Here is a 16,985-nt window from a genome sequence, read left to right as displayed (position 1 = left end):
TTCGGTGCTGAAGGAAAAGCTTCTCAATGGGTTACTTCGGGATCTTTTCATTTGCTTCTACTACAGCCACTCTCCATGCTGACACCTTTGCACGAGCCAACTCTCTGCCCAGAGTTTTCCTTTCCTCATTCAACTCCTGAATTTTGCGTTGATAATCTCCTTCATAGTTTGCGTTAATTTTTCAACCTCTACAACTTTTTGTCGGTGCATCTTGTCCAAGATTTTGTCTTGTTCCTGACAAATCTCTATCTGTTTCATTAACTCTTGATTTTTGTTCGGTAAATCATCCACCATAGAGGTCTTGCCCAGGACACTTTGAACAGTCCTTTCAGCATCGACCAACGTCCGCCGCTGCGATGAGCTTTTCCCCTCCCTAAAAGATCCCGAGATCATCAACGACATCGAATTCGATGGCGAAATCAACATCGACGTAGCCCGAAAATCCACCACTTGTCCATTACTAACCTCCGGCAAAAATCCATCTCCATTGCCAAATATCTCTGCCATAACCTGATTTATCCGAATCTCTCCCTTCTCACCTTTCACATACCCGAGAGGTTGTGCCACATAAACCTCCTCATCAAAGAACTTTTTTCTTTCTGCCACTCCGTTTTTGCGGTGGTGTAGAGGCTGCAGTAAGTTGTCGATGTGATGTGTCACATAATCGCATGGTTTCTTGCTTTTTTAACATGTGCCAAAAGAAGCAATTCTTTTGTTGTTACAGCTTCTGGAGCTTCAATTTCAGACAAACAACATGTTGAGTCCTCCTTTTGTTCTAACATCTCTTCAACATATGTCATGAGAAGCAGGTACTTTTTATTATGTCAAAGATGACTATATATTTATAGCAGGTACAATGCTTAACAAAAGATAAAAATAAAATCTTAAGAATATCAGGTCAAAACAAAGAATGTGACATAAGATCATTTCTATGATAAGATATCGGCATAAAAAGATCATATCACTGATATGATATTCAAAAACTAAGACATAAAAATAGCAACTAAATCTTTTTCAACATTCCCTCTCTTAAACTAATAAGTTTCAATTGACTTGGTGGCCGCCTTTATCAACTTTGAGATCTTCTGGCAAGGTGGAGCTTGTTGAGATTTATCCCGAAGATTCATTTTCCTCTCAGCCTTTTTCCCTCCCTTTTTTGGATCTCTTTGGTTCACGGTCCACTTCTTGTCAATCTTAATCGATTCTTAACCTTTTTTATCGCAATAGCTTGTGACATGATTTTTTAGAACACGTAAATTATTTTCGTTATTTAATTTTCTAACCTAATTCAACTTAATTGTAACAAACATGATGTAATTTTCACGAGAATTTGGAAATTGACTAACTGAAATGGATTTCAACGGCGATTCCACCTTAACCATTTCAAGATTGGGATTGCGCAATACCAAGCAAACAGATTGGAATACTTTGATTGATGGAGACTTTTATCAAATAGAAAGATGGATGATTCTTGTCTACTAAAAATTTACAAATAGATTAGAGACATGGCAAACATTTCTTCGTATATTTTTTCAATGTAGGTTGAACATGTAAGATTAAAAAACGGTAAGAAATTTCTCTATATTTTTTTATTATAAGTTTCTTTAACCTTTAGTTATGTTTAATTCTAAATAAAATCAAAATTGACTCAAATGCTTCTTGTGCGCGAATGAAATGTCAAGTCCTAACACCTTAATCTTGGATCGTTGAGATGAACCCTCAAAGTATTCTATTCATATATGAAATGAGTGATGTAGTGTGGGAACGATTAGAGGTTTGCTAGTTTATCCTATCATCAAGGCAAGGTCAACCGTGGTTTCAAATGATGAGTTGATAGATGACCTCCAAGGGGCTAGATTATGATAAATGATGAGCTCCAAAAAGACCAAGAAACGACAAACTCCAAGAAACTAGAGGAACGATGAGTCCTAAAGGACTAACCTTGGATGATTGATAATAGCTAAATATAAGGAACTAGCTAGATTATCTCGAGACTTTGAAAAACGACGTGCCTTGTCTTGAGCATGTTACGATCACAAAGTGCACAAGACAAATGAGAGGGAATCTACCAGAGCTTCAAGTGAGAAAAGATAATCAAGTCGAGTCGAGAGGAAGAGAAGCTTTAAGGAGGTCGTATGGACGAAAGCTCTTCATGTCATCCTTGTCCATTTTCAAAACCTTTATTCCTTATATTCGAGAGTTGGGGCGTTAAAAAACCGATCAGAATCGGTCGAATCGGATACGTCTAAACCTAATTGATTGGTTTGGTCGAATTTTTTTTTTTTTTTTTTTTGTGAGAAAATTGGTTTGGTCAACTAATTAAAATATTATATCTTCTATCAAGAGAACATAGCTATATAAGAGATTATAGTACGAATTTTCATCTTCCACGTTTTATTGAACTCAAGAAAAAAACCAAGACTTATGCATTTTTGCATCTCATAGCTTCGGTAGATCGGTTAGTCACATTCATCTTCGGCGCAAGAACACTCATCAGTGAGCTATTATGCACTCATGATTGAAGAAATATTTATTTTGCACACAAATTTAAGTAAATAAGTAATCTTACCATTTATCCCTCTTTGATAGGGAAAGATCAACCCAAATGGAAGTTCAATAAAGACAATACAACCGGCTTAGATTATAAGAAATTTTAGGGTTTAGAGTTTTGGATCAAATTATTGTTAAGAACAATAACTAAATTTGAAAGGCCGAGGTTTGAGCCTATTATTTTGACATCGAGCTTAATAATAGTCGCAGATGGTGAAAATAAAGTTGTTGTCGCACTTAACTTCAGCACAGCCAATGGATGTTGTGTCCTTCGCCACAATATTCAGGAAATGCCCGCACTCTTCCTTCACGCACTTTTTTGTTATGGGGTCATAAAACTCCTTCTCGCTAGCCCAAAACTTCACTGTCAATTCTGCTGTTGTCTTCTCATATGCTTCGGCCAAGTTCTCGGCATAAGGTCCATAGGAATGCTCCATCTCGCACGTAGAGATTCTTGTTTTGGCGTAATCTAGAGCATAGGTAGCCAAAGTTGTGTTCCAAGACACCGGGCCGACCCCATTCTCGGCTCGGATGGCATTGTGGGCATCAACGAAGTCTTTGGGGCTGCTTTTGGCAATCGTTGGAGAGATTGGAATTAGGATTAGGGTAATTCCAACAATCCAAAATGTGGAGAGAAAATTGAGAGACGCCATTGTAACAAGTTTTAGGTGAAGGATTGGTAGGATTGTATTGGTTTGGGATATTTGTGTTTGGTTTAGGGTATTTATGTTAAGAAGATCGATATTGTTATGAGAGAAATACATTGACAGATAAAAGTTTCCTTAAATTCTTCAAAAAATAAAATAAAATAATAAATAAATAAATAAATGCAAATTAACTTGGTTGCCAATTTTACTGAGATGTAATTTCTATTATTAAATTACTATTTTTGAGTGCTTATAAACAAAATTAAAGAGTTGGTTGATGAATAAATTATATTATTCTTTTACCAATATAAGAATTTATCAAAGATAAGATATAAGAATTTACCAATATTTCTCAAAATTAAATTACTTTAAAGAATTTACCTTATTCTTATAGATATAAGAATTTACCAATATTTCTTAACATTTTAACCAACCATGTGAACATAGACAAAAATATTTAACTCTATAAACTAACTTTGTCCCATGATTGTTGTTTTTGCTTTGTTCTCATCGTTCCAATTAATTGTTCAATATTAGTTTAATTTGATCTGGTTGAGAATTGTCATGAAGAGTTGGTTCATCAATACTTTTGATGCATTTCTGACTTTGATTTATGTACCTATTGGAGTTATTTGGTTCATCTCCCATATCGGTACATGAATTATCTTGATTCATATATAAGCATTAGTATTATTATATTTATATTAAGGTTTGTCTAGTATTATTATGAGAGGTAGAATGAGTGTCATTTTGTATTTGCCTAGAGGCAATTGGGAGAAATTTTGTATGTGAGATTTTGTAGTGCGAGAGTGTAATAGATAAACTTGTAAATACTTTGACTATGGCGATTGGTTACCAACCGTGGATGTAGGAGAATTTATTCTCTCCGAACCATGTAAAAATTCTCCTATATCCACGTACATCCTTGTGTATTTTTATTCATTTATGCTTGTCGATGTTTGAGTGTGATGAATCTTTCTTCAACTTCCGTTACAACAATTGGCATCAGAGCATTTTAGTTGTGGTATTTGGGGTATTGCGAAAGATTGAACCTCATCGACCACGAGACGTGTTCACACTCTCCATTAATTGTCAAAGATAAGTTTCTCATTGCAAATATGCTTATTTGTTGTTGGAAATCATATTTTTCAAAATTTGTGATTATTTTCATCCATTCATATTATTATTTGGTTTATTTATGTATTTGGTTTTGTATGTTGATTGCTTCCAAAAGAAAAGTGGATACTGATAAATGTCATTCCACTATCTGTTATCCGTTTAATATGGCTGGTGGACCTGTTTGTTGGTCCTCACTATTGCATATTACTATTGCATTGTTTACAACCAAGGTAGAGTATATGGTAGTCATTTAAACTTTTAAGGAGCTATTTGGATGCATGGTTTTATTAATGACTTGCCATTTCTTAAGAACACGTAGAGGTATATTTGTGATAACCAGAGTGCTATTTGTTTGTCGAACAACTAAGTCCATCATGCTCGCACCAAGCATATTAATGTTTGATTTCATTTTGTTCAAATAATTGTTAATGAGGGGACATTCATTTATTGAAAATTGAAACTGTTGATAGCCTTGCGGATATATTGACAAAAGTAGTTGCTTGTGAAAAGTTCTAACATTGCTTGGACATACTAACATTGGACGGAAGAAGCAGCCAATTGACATGGTGGCAGCCAAACTGGTTATCAACTGCGAGACCTTCCAGCAAGATGGAGCTTGTTGAGATTGTCATGAAGATTTTTTTCCTCTCGGCCTTTTTCCCTCCCTTTTTTGGTTCTCATTGGTTCACAGTCGACTTCTTATCAATCTTAATCGATTCTTAATCTTTTTTATTGCAATAGCTTGTGACATGATTTTCTAGAACGTGTAAATTATTTTCGATATTTAATTTTCTAACCTAATTAAACTTGATTGTAACAAACTTGATGTAATTTGGACGAGAATTTGGAAATTGACGGACCGAAATGGATTTCAACGGCCATTCCACCTTAACCATTTCAAGAGAGGGAGTGAGCAATGCCAAGCAAACCGATTGGAATACTTTGATTGATTGAGACTTTTATTGAATAGAAAAATGATGATTCTTGTCTACTAAAAATTTACCTATGACATGTAGGTGCAACTTGTCCTATAAAGAGTATAACTCTAGGTTTATAATAGAGTAACTTATATAGTTAAGTAATAAAAATTGATTAGATAAAGAATTTAATTAATTATTTTGGGTCGGAAAAATATATAATCTATAGATGCATAAGGTCTCGTTCCTCGCTCATTGTAATACTAAAATGATCAATTTAATTGAAATAAAAATTTGAAATGTTCAAATTAATTTAATATATTTGATATATGAAATATGAAAATATTCTCAAAGTTCCGGTAAATAGGACTCTTGTAGCTCTTCTTTTCAGTGTATCCCACAAGCCTTCTTCAACTTTATAGAGTACGTGGAACTAGTAGAACAGAGACATGTCAAAACTTTCTTCATATATTTTTTTAATGCAAGTTGAACATGTAAGATTAAAAAACGATTAGAAATTGCTCCATATTTTTTTAATATAAGTTTCTTTAACCTTTAGTTATGTTTAATTCTAAATAAAATCAAAATTGACTCAAATGCTTCTTCTGCGCGAATGAAACGTCAATTCCTAACATCTTAATCCTGGATCATTAAGATGAACCCTCATAGTATTCTATTGATATATGAAATGAGTGATGTAGTGTGGGAACATTAACCTTGCTTATCCTTAATCGTGAATCATTAAGACAAGGTCAACATTGGTTTCAAATGATGAGTTGATAGATGATCTCCAAAGGGCTAGATTATGACAAATGATGAGCTCCAAGAAGACCAAGAAACGGCCAACTCCAAGAAACTAGAGAAACGATGAGCCCTAGAAGACTAGCCTTGGATGATTGATAATAGCTAAATATAAGGAACTAGCTAGATTATCTCGAGACTTTGAAAAACTACGTGCCTTATCTTGAGTATGTTACGATCACAAAGTGCACAAGACAAATGAGAGAATCTACCCAGAGCATCAAGAGAGAAAAGAGAATCAAGTCATCGAGAGGAAGAGAAACTTTAGGGAGGTCGTATGGACGAAAGCTCTTCATGTCATCCTTGTCCATTTTCAAAACCTTTATTCCTTATTCGAGACTCACGGTTGTATAGACTTGTAAAAATTACAAAACATTGGTTTAAAGTGAATGTAACTAACTTATCACATTTAAATAGCACATGTGCTAAAAAATAAACGTGATAAACAATTTGTATATCTATTTAGTCCAGAAATATACATTAGTTGCAATTTAAACATAATTCAACGGATTAAAATATTATACCTTGGATCAAGGGATCACAACTATATAAGAGATCATGGTACGGATTTTTATCTTCCACGTTTTATTGAACTCAAGAACAAAACCAAAACTTATGCATTTTTACATCACATAGCTTCGACCAAAACTTATGCATTTTTACATCACATAGCTTCGGTAGATCGGTTAGCTCTGTTCACCTTCGGCGCAAGAATGCTCGATCAGTGAGCTATTATGCACTCGCGATTGAAGAAATATTTATTTTGCACAAAAATTTAAGTAATTAAGTAATTTTACGATTTATCTCTCTTCAGTGTAGAAAGATGAACCCAAATGGAAGTTCAAGAAAGCCAATACAACCCGCTTAGATTATAAGAAATCACAACTTGGATAATATAACAACAACAACTAAATTTGCAAGGCTGAGGTTTGAGCCTATTATTGTGATATGGAGCTTAAGAATAGTCGCAGATGGAGAAAATAAAGTTGTTGTGGCACTTCACTTCAGCACAGCCAATGGATGTTGTGTCCTTCGCCACCAAATTTAGGAAATGCCCGCACTCTTCCTTCACGCACTTTTTTGTTATGGGGTCATAAAACTCCTTCTCGCTAGCCCAAAACTTCACTGTCAATTCTGCTGTTGTCTTCTCATATGCTTCTGCCAAGTTCTCGGCATAAGGTCCATCGGAGTGCTCCATCTCACACGTAGCGATCCTTGTTTTGGCATAATCTAGAGCATAGGTCGCCAAAGTGGTGTTCCAAGACACTGGGCCGACGCCATTCTCGGCTCGAATGGCATTTGTGGCATCGACCCAGTCCTTGGGGCTGCTTTCGGCGATCGTTAGAGAGATTTGAGCTAGGATTAAGGCAATTCCGACGATCCAAAGTGCGGGGAGAAAGTCGGAATATACCATTGTAACGAGTTTTAGTTGAAGGATTGGTGGGGTTGTATTGGTTTGGGACATTCGTGTTTGGTTTAGGGTATTTATATGTTGAGAAGATCACATGTTTGTTGTTCCATTGTGTTGGGATAGAAATACATAAAGAGACAAAAGTGGAGGAACATTCAAATTCCTTAAATTCCTCGAAAAAAACAAATGCCTAATCTCTTTCCTCAAATTAACTTGGTCCACAATTTTAAACCGATGTAATGCCTATTATTAAATTACTGTTTTCAGAGTGCTTATAAACAAAATTAAAAGGTTTATTATAAATATAAGAGCTTAACATTTCACTAATTATTTTTAAAATGTTAACAAACCATGTGAACATAAAACAAGAATATCAAACTCTATAAACTAACTTACCTTGTAATATTTGTGGCGGAATAGGATTAATAAGCTCACCTTGTTCAAATGATTCTCAGATGGTCATTCTAATTGACTGATTGTTGTTGTTCTTATCGTTCCAATTGATTGTTCCATCTTAGTTTAATTTGTTCTTCTTGAGAATTGTCATGAAAATTTGGTTCATGAATACTTTTAGTACATTCTCTATTTCGATTATGTACCTATTGTATTCATTTGGTTCATCTCCCACCTTGATATATGAATTATCTTTATTTATGTATGCGCATTAGCATTATTATGCTATATAAAGGTTTGTTTAATGTTGTTATGAGATGTAGAGTAAGTGTCATTTTGTATTTGCCTAGACGCAATTTGGAGGAATTTTGTAAATGAGACTTTGTAGTGTGAGAGTGTGGGAGACACACTTGTCTACACTTTGGCTATAGTGATTGGTCACTACCCCTGGAGGTAGGAAAACTTCTTCTCTTCGAACCACGTCAAAATTCTCCTATATCCACGTAAGTTGTTGTGTCTTTTTATTCATTTATGTTCGTGTGTGTCATGGATATTTCTTCAACTTCCGCTACAACTATTGGTATCAGAACATTTTAGTTGTGACATTTGGGGTATTGTGAAAGACTTAACATCATCGACCACGAGACATGTTCACACTCACCATCAATTGTCAAAAAATAAGTTTCTCATTGCAAGTTTGTTTATTTGTTCTTGCAAATTATATTTTCAAAAATTGTGATTATTTCTATCCCTTTCAGATTGTTCTTTTGGTGGAGAAACTTGTTTTGAGTGGTAATATTGTTCCCTAATAAATCCTAATATGGATGGAGGATTTGGAGTTCTAATTTTGAAGTGGTTGCTTCTACTAAATAACCTATTGAGCAGGTAGCGGATCATCTTAAGGACTTAGAGACGGTGGAGCAATGCCTCAACAATGAAAGAGTATAGAAATCTAAGTCATTCGCAAGGAACAAATCACGAAGTGAAATTCGAAAACCTACCAAGTTTGATGATACGATAGCGTACGCTCTCCCTATGGTTCATGGAGTTCCCAACCGCTACAAAGATGATATTCAAAATCCAAATAGCTTACATAGCAAGAGGCTACGACCGAAGAAGGAAATTGATAATAAATGGGTTTATGAAAAAAAAAAAAAAAAAAAAAAAAACTTTTTCATTATAAGGTTTGACTTGTGGCTAATGGCTATGGGAAGAAGGAAGAGATTTATTATATTGAGATTTTTTCACATGTGGTAAAGCATTCTTCCTTTTATATTTTTTTCTGTTGATTTTGGTTGCTCAATTTAATCTTGTGCGCATAAATATATATGGACAACCAATTAGCTTTCGAGTAGTTGGGCAACATTATTTGGTATGCAGGATGAGGAAATCTTTGTATGGGCTAAAACAATCTCCTCGCCAATGATATAAGAGGTTTGATCACTTCATGGTGGAGCAGAGATATACTCATAGTCAATTTGATCATTGTGTGTACTTTTAGTGCCTTGATGATGGTCTATTTATCTATTTGGTCTTGTATGTTGATGTCATGTTGATTGCTTCCAAGAGGCAAGTGGAGATTGATAAACGTCATTCCACTACTGGTTATTCATTGACTATGGCTGGTGGACCTATTTGTTGGTGCTCAATTTGCATACTACTATTGCATTGTTTACAACCCAAGTAGAGTATAAAATAGTCATTTAAACTTGCTATTTGGATGCATGGTTTGATTAATGATTTGGTATTTCTTAAGAACAACTAAGTTCATCATGCTCGCACCAAACATATTAATGTTTAATTTCATTTTGTTCGAATAATTGTTAACGAAGGGAGACATTCATTTATTGAAAATTGAAACTGCGGATAGACTTGCAGATATATTGACAAAGGCAGTTGCTTGTGAAAAGTTCTAGCATTGCTTGGATCTACCAACATTGGATTTATTTCTAGCCAGTACCATGCTTCAAAAGAAACTGTCATTGGTGGGAACTCGTAGGATTCAAGTGGCAGGGTTTTCATTTCCTGTCCAGCTCCCTGTCCAGAGTTTTCATTTCCTCATTCATCTCCTGAATTTTGCGCTGATAATCTCTCACAGCATCCGAGCAGCCACACCACGCAACAAGGACAGCCTCCTCCAGCTCCCCCACAGTTTGCGTTAATTTTTCAACCTCTGCAACTTTCTGTCGGTGCATCTTGTCCAAGATTTTGTTTTCTTCCGGACAAATCTCTATCTGTTTCATTAACTCTTGATTTTTGTTTGGTAAATCATCCACCATAGAGGTCTTGGCCAGGACACTTTGAACCGTCCTCTAAGCATCAACCAAAGCCGCTTCCTTTGATTTGGTTAGACGATCCAGTGCTTTGTTGTCATCTTGAAGCTTTGCAATCTCTTGTCGTGCAAGCTTGAGCTCAACCTCCAAAGGTGCAAGAATGTCTTCGATTGGAGGCATGTAATCATCCTTTTGAGTAGCATGAGCGGAAAATTGAGCTGCCATTGAAGCCTTCTTCTCATCATTGATTTTAAGATTCTTGCTTTCAAGAAGAGATTCTGTCAACTTTAATTTCTCCTCTTCTTCAGTCAACTCTTCAACTACCTTTTCTCTAAGCTGCTCAAACAACTTCAAAGCCTTGATCTTCGCCTGAGCTTCTCCGAGCTCTCTATCCTTATCTCGTACTTCATTCTCAAGGCGATTGAGCTCCACCTTCACCGGATCCGAGCCATGAAACAAGTACAAGAATTCGTCGGTGTCCATACTCGACTTGACCGATGTCTGCCTCTACGACGAGCTTTTTCCCTCCCTAAAAGATCTCGAGATCGTCAACGGCGTTGAATTCGGTAGCGAGATCGACGTCGACGTAGCCTGGGAATCCACCACCTGTCCGTTACTAACCTCCAGAGAAAACCCATCTCCATCGCCAGATATCATCGCCATAACCTGATTGATCTGAATCTCTCCCTTCTCCCCCTTCACATAATCAAGAGGTTGTGCCACATAAACCTCCTCATCCAAGAACTTTTTTCTTTCTGCCACTCCGTTTTGTTGTGTGTGAAGAGGCTGCAGTAAGTTGTCGATGTGATGTGCCACATAACCGCATGATTTCGTCTGTTGCTTTTTCAACATGTGTTGCTTTTTCAACATGTACAATAAGAAGTAATTCTTTTGTTGTTACAGCTTCTGGAGCTTCAATTTCAGACAAACAACCTGTTGAGTACTTTTGTTTTACCATCTCTTCAACATATGTCATGAGAAGCAGCGGTTCAGAAATTTCAGCAAAATGAGCTTGTGATTCCTTTCTCTTATTCTTCTTGAGACATTCATACTTAAAATGACCAGGGTCATGACAATAAAAACAATCAACAAGAGTTTTGTTAAAACCTGGTCTCCCATGTCCTCGTCCTCTACCTCGAATTGTGCCACCTCCACGATTTGTTCTCCCTATACTTCTGTCAAGAGTAATCTTCAATGCCTGCTCTTCCACGGTATGTCTTTGCATATGTTGTTCATGAACCAGTAGACTACTCTGTAATTCATCAATGGTCATGTTGTCCAAATAGTTGGATTCTTCGTTGGAGCAAGCCACGTAATCAAACTTTGAAGTCATGGAGCGCAAGATTTTCTCAATAATGTTAACATCACTAATCTTTTCACCATGGAAACGCATTTTCTTAGCAACGGTGAGAGTACGAGAAAAGAAATCAGAAACAATATTACCTTCCTTCATATGAAGGGTATCAAAATCTTACCTTTCTTCATATGAAGGGTATCAAAATCTCACCTTTCTTCATATGAAAGGTCTCAAAGTCCTTGCGCAGAGTGTAGTTGTGCTCGTTTCACCCTTGTATTTCCTTGAAATTTTTTTTTATAGAATCCCAAATTCCTTTCGAAGTTTTTTTTTTATCCAAAATAGTCTCCAGAATTGAGTGATCGATGGCCTGGGAAAGGTAATTCTTAGCTCTTAAGTCTTTCAATTTCTGATCAGCCACCTCCTATTTCTGTTCATTTGAGTGATCAGCATCATCTGCCAAAAATTCCAGACTCAACTACTTGCCAACATTCTCTACAGCGAAGAAAGTTCTCCATTAACATGCTCCAATGATCGTAGTGACCAACAAATTTTGGTATTACTGGTTGAACAAAATTGTATTCGCCAGTCGTCATCTTTAGCTGTGCGGCTCAAAGAGACAAGGCTCTATGCCAAAGGATAAATTTAATAAAGACAAGTTTGAATGGAGGAAATGAAGTACATGTGAAAGATGACTATATTTATAGCCAGTACAATGCTACCAAAGATAAAAATAAAATCCTAACCAAAACAGAATATCGAGACAAAACAAATAAAATCCCTCCCTTACATTGATAATGCACAACTAAATTTTTTTTCAACGGGAAGAAGTGGCCCATTGACTTGGTGACAGCGGTTATCAACTTCGAGCTCTTCTCGCAAGGTGGTACTTGTTGAGAATTTTCACGAAGATTCTTTTTACTCTCAGCCCTTTTCCCTCCATTTTTTGGTTCTCTTTGGTTCACAGTCGATTTCTGGTCAATCTTAATCGATTCTTAACCTTTTTTTATCGCAATGGCTTGTGGCCTAATTTTCTAGAACACGTAAATTATTTTCGATATCTAAATTTCTAACCTAACTCAACTTAATTATAACAAAATTGATGTAATTTTGACGAGAATTTGAAAATTGACTAACCGAAATGGATTTCCACGACGACGTTAACCATTTCAAGATTGGGACCGCGCAAACCAAGCAAACAGATTGGAATACGTTAATTGACTGAGACTTTTATCTAATAGAAAGATGGATAATTCTTGTCTACTAAAAATTTACAAATCGACTTATTTGTAATGATTGTATTAGTAGAACAAAGAGTATAACTCGAGGTTTATAATAGAGAAACCTATATAGTTCATTAATAAAAATTGATTAGATAAAGAATTTAATTAATTATTTTGTGTCGCAGAAGTATATAATCTATAGAAGCATAAGGACTCGTTCCTGGCACATAGTAATACTAAAATGATCAATTTAGTTGAAATAAAAATTTGAAATGTCCAAATTAATATTTAATATATAAGATACATGAACATAAACGAAAAAAAAGTATATTTAATGTTAAATGTTCAAATTAATTTAATATATTTTTATATATTAAATATGAAAATATTCTCCAACTCCCGGTGAATAGGACTCTTATAGCTATCCTTTTAAGTGTATCCCACAAGCCTACTTCAGCTTTACAGAGTTCCTAGAACAAGCAGATTAGAGACATGTCAAAACTTTCTTCATATATTTTTTTTCAATGCAAGTTGAACATGAAAGATTAAAAAAAGGTCAGAAATTTCTCCATATTTTGTTAATATAAGTTTCTTTAACCTTAATTATGTTTAATTCTAACTTAAATTAAAATTGACTCAAATGCTTATTTTGCGCAAATGAAATGTCAATTCCTAACACCTTAATCATGGATCGTTAAGATAGATGAACCCTCATAGTATTTTATTGATAGCTGAAATGAGTGATGTATTGTGGGAACGATTAGAGGTTCTTATCCTTAATCGTGAATCATCAAGGCAAGGTCAACAGTGGTTTCAAATGATGAGTTGATAGATGATCAAGGTGCTAGATTATGATAAATGATGAGCTCGGAAAAAGACCAAGAAACGACAAACTCCAAGAAACTAGAGCAACGATGAGTCCTAAAGCACTAAACTAGGATGATTGATAATAGCTAAATATAAGGAACTAGCTAGATTATGGGGAGACTTTGAAAAACGACGTGCCTTGTCTTGAGCATGTTACGATCACAAAGTGCACAAGACAAATGAGAGGGAGTCTACCAGAGCTTCAAGTGAGAAAAGAGAATCAAGTCGAGTCGAGAGGAAGAGACGCTTTAGGGAGGTGGTATGGACGAAAGCTCTTCATGTCACCTTGTCCATTTTCAAAACCCTTATTCCTTATATTCGAGAGTCAGGGTGTTCAAAAACCAATCAGAATCGGTCGAATCGGATACGCCCAAACCTAATTGACCTGTTTTGTCGAATTTTTTTGTGAGAAAATTGATTTGGTCAACTGATTAAAATATTATATCTTCGATCAAGAGATCACAGCTATATAAGAGATCATCTTAAGAATTTTCATCTTCCACGTTTTATTGAACTCAAGAAAAAAATCAAAACTTATGCATTTTTGCATCTCATAGCTTCGGTAGATATGATAGCCCCATTCATCTTCGGCGCAATAACGCTCGATCAGTGAGCTATTATGCACTCGTGATTGAAGAAATATTTATTTTGCACACAAATTTAAGTAAATAAATAATGTTACGATTTATCCCTCTTCGATATAGAAAGATAAACCCAAATAGAAGTTCAATAAAGGCAATACAACCCGCTTAGATTATAAGAAATCACAACTTGGATCGAGTTATTGATAAGAACAATAACTAAACTTGAAAGACCGAGGTTTGAGCCTATTATTTTGACATCGAGCTTAATAATAGTCACAGATGGTGAAAATAAAGTTGTTGTCGCACTTAACTTCAGCACAGCCAATGGATGTTGTGTCCTTCGCCACAATATTCAGGAAATGCCCGCACTCTTCCTTCACGCACTTTTTTGTTATGGGGTCATAAAACTCCTTCTCGCTAGCCCAAAGCTTCACTATCAATTCTGCTGTTGACTTCTCATATGCTTCTGCTATGTTTTCGGCATAAGGTCCACTGGAGTGCTCCAACTCGCATGTAGCAATCCTTGTTTTGGCATAATCTAGAGCAAACGTAGCCAAAGTGGTGTTCCAAGACACCGGGCCGACGCCATTCTCGGCTCGGATGGCATTGTGGGCATCGACGAAGTCCTTGGGGCTGCTTTTGGCAATCGTTGGAGAGATTGGAGCTAGGATTAGGGCAATTCCAATGATCCAAAATGCAGAGTGAAAGTTGGGAGATGTCATTGTAACGAGTTTGAAGGATTGGTAGGATTGTGTTGGTTTGGGATATTTGTGTTTGGTTTAGGGTATTTATGTTAAGAAGATCACGTGTTGTTGGATTTTGTTAGGATAGAAATACATTGGCAGATAAAAGTTTCCTTAAATTCTTCAAAATAAGAAGTAAATAAATAAATGCAAATTAACTTAGTTGCCAATTTTACATAGGTGTAATTTCTATTATTAAATTACTGTTTTTGAAAGGTTGGTTGATGAATAAATTATATTATTCTTTTATCAATATAAGAATTTACCAATAATTCTCAAAATTATATTACCTTAAAGAATTTACCAAATATAAGAATTTACCTTAAATTCTTCAAAATTAAATTATTCTTATAGATATAAGAATTTACCAATATTTTTTTACATTTCAATAATTATTTTTAAAATGTTAATAAACCATGTAAACATAAACCAAAATATTGAACTCTATAAAGTAATTTTGTCGCCCGATTATTGTTTTTGCTTTGTTCTCATCGTTCCAATTAATTGTTCAATATTAGTTTAATTTGTTCTGGTTGGGAATTGTCATGAAGAGTTGGTTCATGCATACTTTTGATACATTTCTGACTTTGATTCATGTACGTATTGGATTCATTTGGTTCATCTCCCATATCCGTACATGAATTCATTTTGTATTTGTTAGGACTAGAGAAATCTGGACAAATTAAGATAATTGGGAGAAATCTCTCACTTGAAGAATAAAATTGGCTATTATATAGCATTCACAATCAATTCCGATATGACTAAATTTGGTATGACTAAATCAAATCTAATCCAAATAACTAAATCAAATCTAATCCAAATAACTCAATCAAATCTAATCCTAACAATTCCTCCCTTAAACTTAAACTGGAACAAACAAGAATAGTAATCAGTTTATATCTACGACCTCATAACAGACTTCCACCCTCAGGTAACTTCATCAATTCTCATGTGTCATTTCTGTTTATTGCTCTACATACATGGCTTGCCTCCATTTCTCACTCTTCAATGTGTCTTTATATCGATGTGTCTTCAAAGTTTAAAAGTTTACAGGTTTAGTAGTAGTAAACATGGCCAAGTGAGCTTCATCGTCTTCTTTACAAAAAAAACTTCTCTTATTGCATCATCTCAAATCCAGACTGCTTCATCATCTTCTTCACAAAAATCTTCTCGTATTGCATAGTCTCTCATCCAGACTGGTGGTCTCTTATTCCTCACCTTATTCGAACTAGGAGAGCTTGCTTCAGCTAAAGAATAGAGTCTCTTATTCCTCGCCTTATTCGAACGAGGAAATATTTTCCTCTGCAGTATTTTCATCTGTCGCTTCTATATCATAGAGTCTGTAAGCTTTTGACTCTTCATTAACTCCCAGTAAAACACAACTCAAACTCTTATCATCTAGCTTAGTTCTTCGAGTTACCTCCTCTTTTTGTCTCTGAATCAACTCGAGCTCACGATATTGTTCTCCTTCCTTCCGCTGCAGCTCCAGAGCTAATCGTCGCTGAGCTTTTTCTACCCTTCTCCTATTCTCTTCCAGCATTTTATCTATCTCTTCTCTCTCTTTCCGTGTTTGTTCTTCTTTTTGTCTTGTAGCAGTAAGAGCGGCTTCTTTCTCTTTCTCAAGCTGCACAACAACATCATCAAACAACTTCTTGCGGCCGTCCTCTATTCGCCTCCGTATTTCTAATTTAGTCTCTTCAGAGTTTAGCCTTTCTTAAACATTCTTCTGAATTAGTTCTTACATCCTCCTAGCTGCATCTTCTAACTTCTTCAACTCTGTTTCACGCCATTTCTTCTCTTCTTCCTCCATCTTAAGCTTCTCTATGGAATGTTTCCGATCAGTGGATGCACGACTAGGACTAGAGCTAGACGATTTGGGGAAAGGAGATAACAAGGAAGCCCTACTTCTGCGTCTGCGGCTGAGGGAACTTGAACGACTGTTTCTCTTGGAACGGGTAGTGGAATGATAGGGGGAAGGACTTGGGTTCCTTCTGCTTCTCCGACTATGGCGATAGGAAATGGAGCAATGAGTGTACGACAGAGACCTTGAACCACTTCTCCCCATAAGCTTCAGTTGAGTTTGAACGGCTGCTATAGGCTGAGATATAGCATGCAGTACGAACATTCGATTCAAAGACATCTTTGTCTCCATGATTAAGCCTC

The 16,985-nt window shown here is 35.7% G+C and overlaps 3 protein-coding genes and 1 pseudogene across 3 annotated transcripts; all 4 read right to left on the bottom strand.

Moving 5' to 3' along the window:
* Positions 1-31: 31 nt before the first annotated feature.
* Positions 32-10,774, bottom strand: LOC147789265 (microtubule-associated protein 70-3 pseudogene; annotated as a pseudogene).
* LOC147789266 (basic form of pathogenesis-related protein 1-like) lies at positions 2,637-3,203 on the bottom strand. Its single transcript, XM_087118229.1, has one exon. It carries the CDS (start codon positions 3,201-3,203, stop codon positions 2,745-2,747), a length of 459 nt encoding a protein of 152 aa, XP_086974355.1. The 3' UTR covers positions 2,637-2,744.
* Positions 10,775-14,342: 3,568 nt separating the features above from the next.
* Positions 14,343-14,801, bottom strand: LOC147789264 (basic form of pathogenesis-related protein 1-like). Its single transcript, XM_087118262.1, has one exon. The coding sequence runs from the start codon at positions 14,799-14,801 to the stop codon at positions 14,343-14,345; it is 459 nt and encodes a 152-aa protein (XP_086974388.1).
* Positions 14,802-16,098: 1,297 nt separating this feature from the next.
* Positions 16,099-16,887, bottom strand: LOC111784946 (uncharacterized). Its single transcript, XM_087118261.1, is given in 1 exon segment — positions 16,099-16,887. A coding segment is annotated over 1 exon segment (789 nt).
* Positions 16,888-16,985: the final 98 nt, after the last annotated feature.

This window comes from Cucurbita pepo, chromosome 15 (genome assembly GCF_057944985.1).
Source record: "Cucurbita pepo subsp. pepo isolate OVF chromosome 15, ASM5794498v1, whole genome shotgun sequence".
Classification (NCBI taxonomy): domain Eukaryota; kingdom Viridiplantae; phylum Streptophyta; class Magnoliopsida; order Cucurbitales; family Cucurbitaceae; genus Cucurbita; species Cucurbita pepo.
This window is presented reverse-complemented; position numbering and strand designations above follow the sequence as displayed.

Excerpts from the sequence above, each read along its gene's own strand:
- LOC147789266 (XM_087118229.1), bottom strand. The coding sequence starts at position 3,203 with ATGGCGTCTCTCAATTTTCTCTCCACATTTTGGATTGTTGGAATTACC.
- LOC147789264 (XM_087118262.1), bottom strand. The coding sequence starts at position 14,801 with ATGACATCTCCCAACTTTCACTCTGCATTTTGGATCATTGGAATTGCC.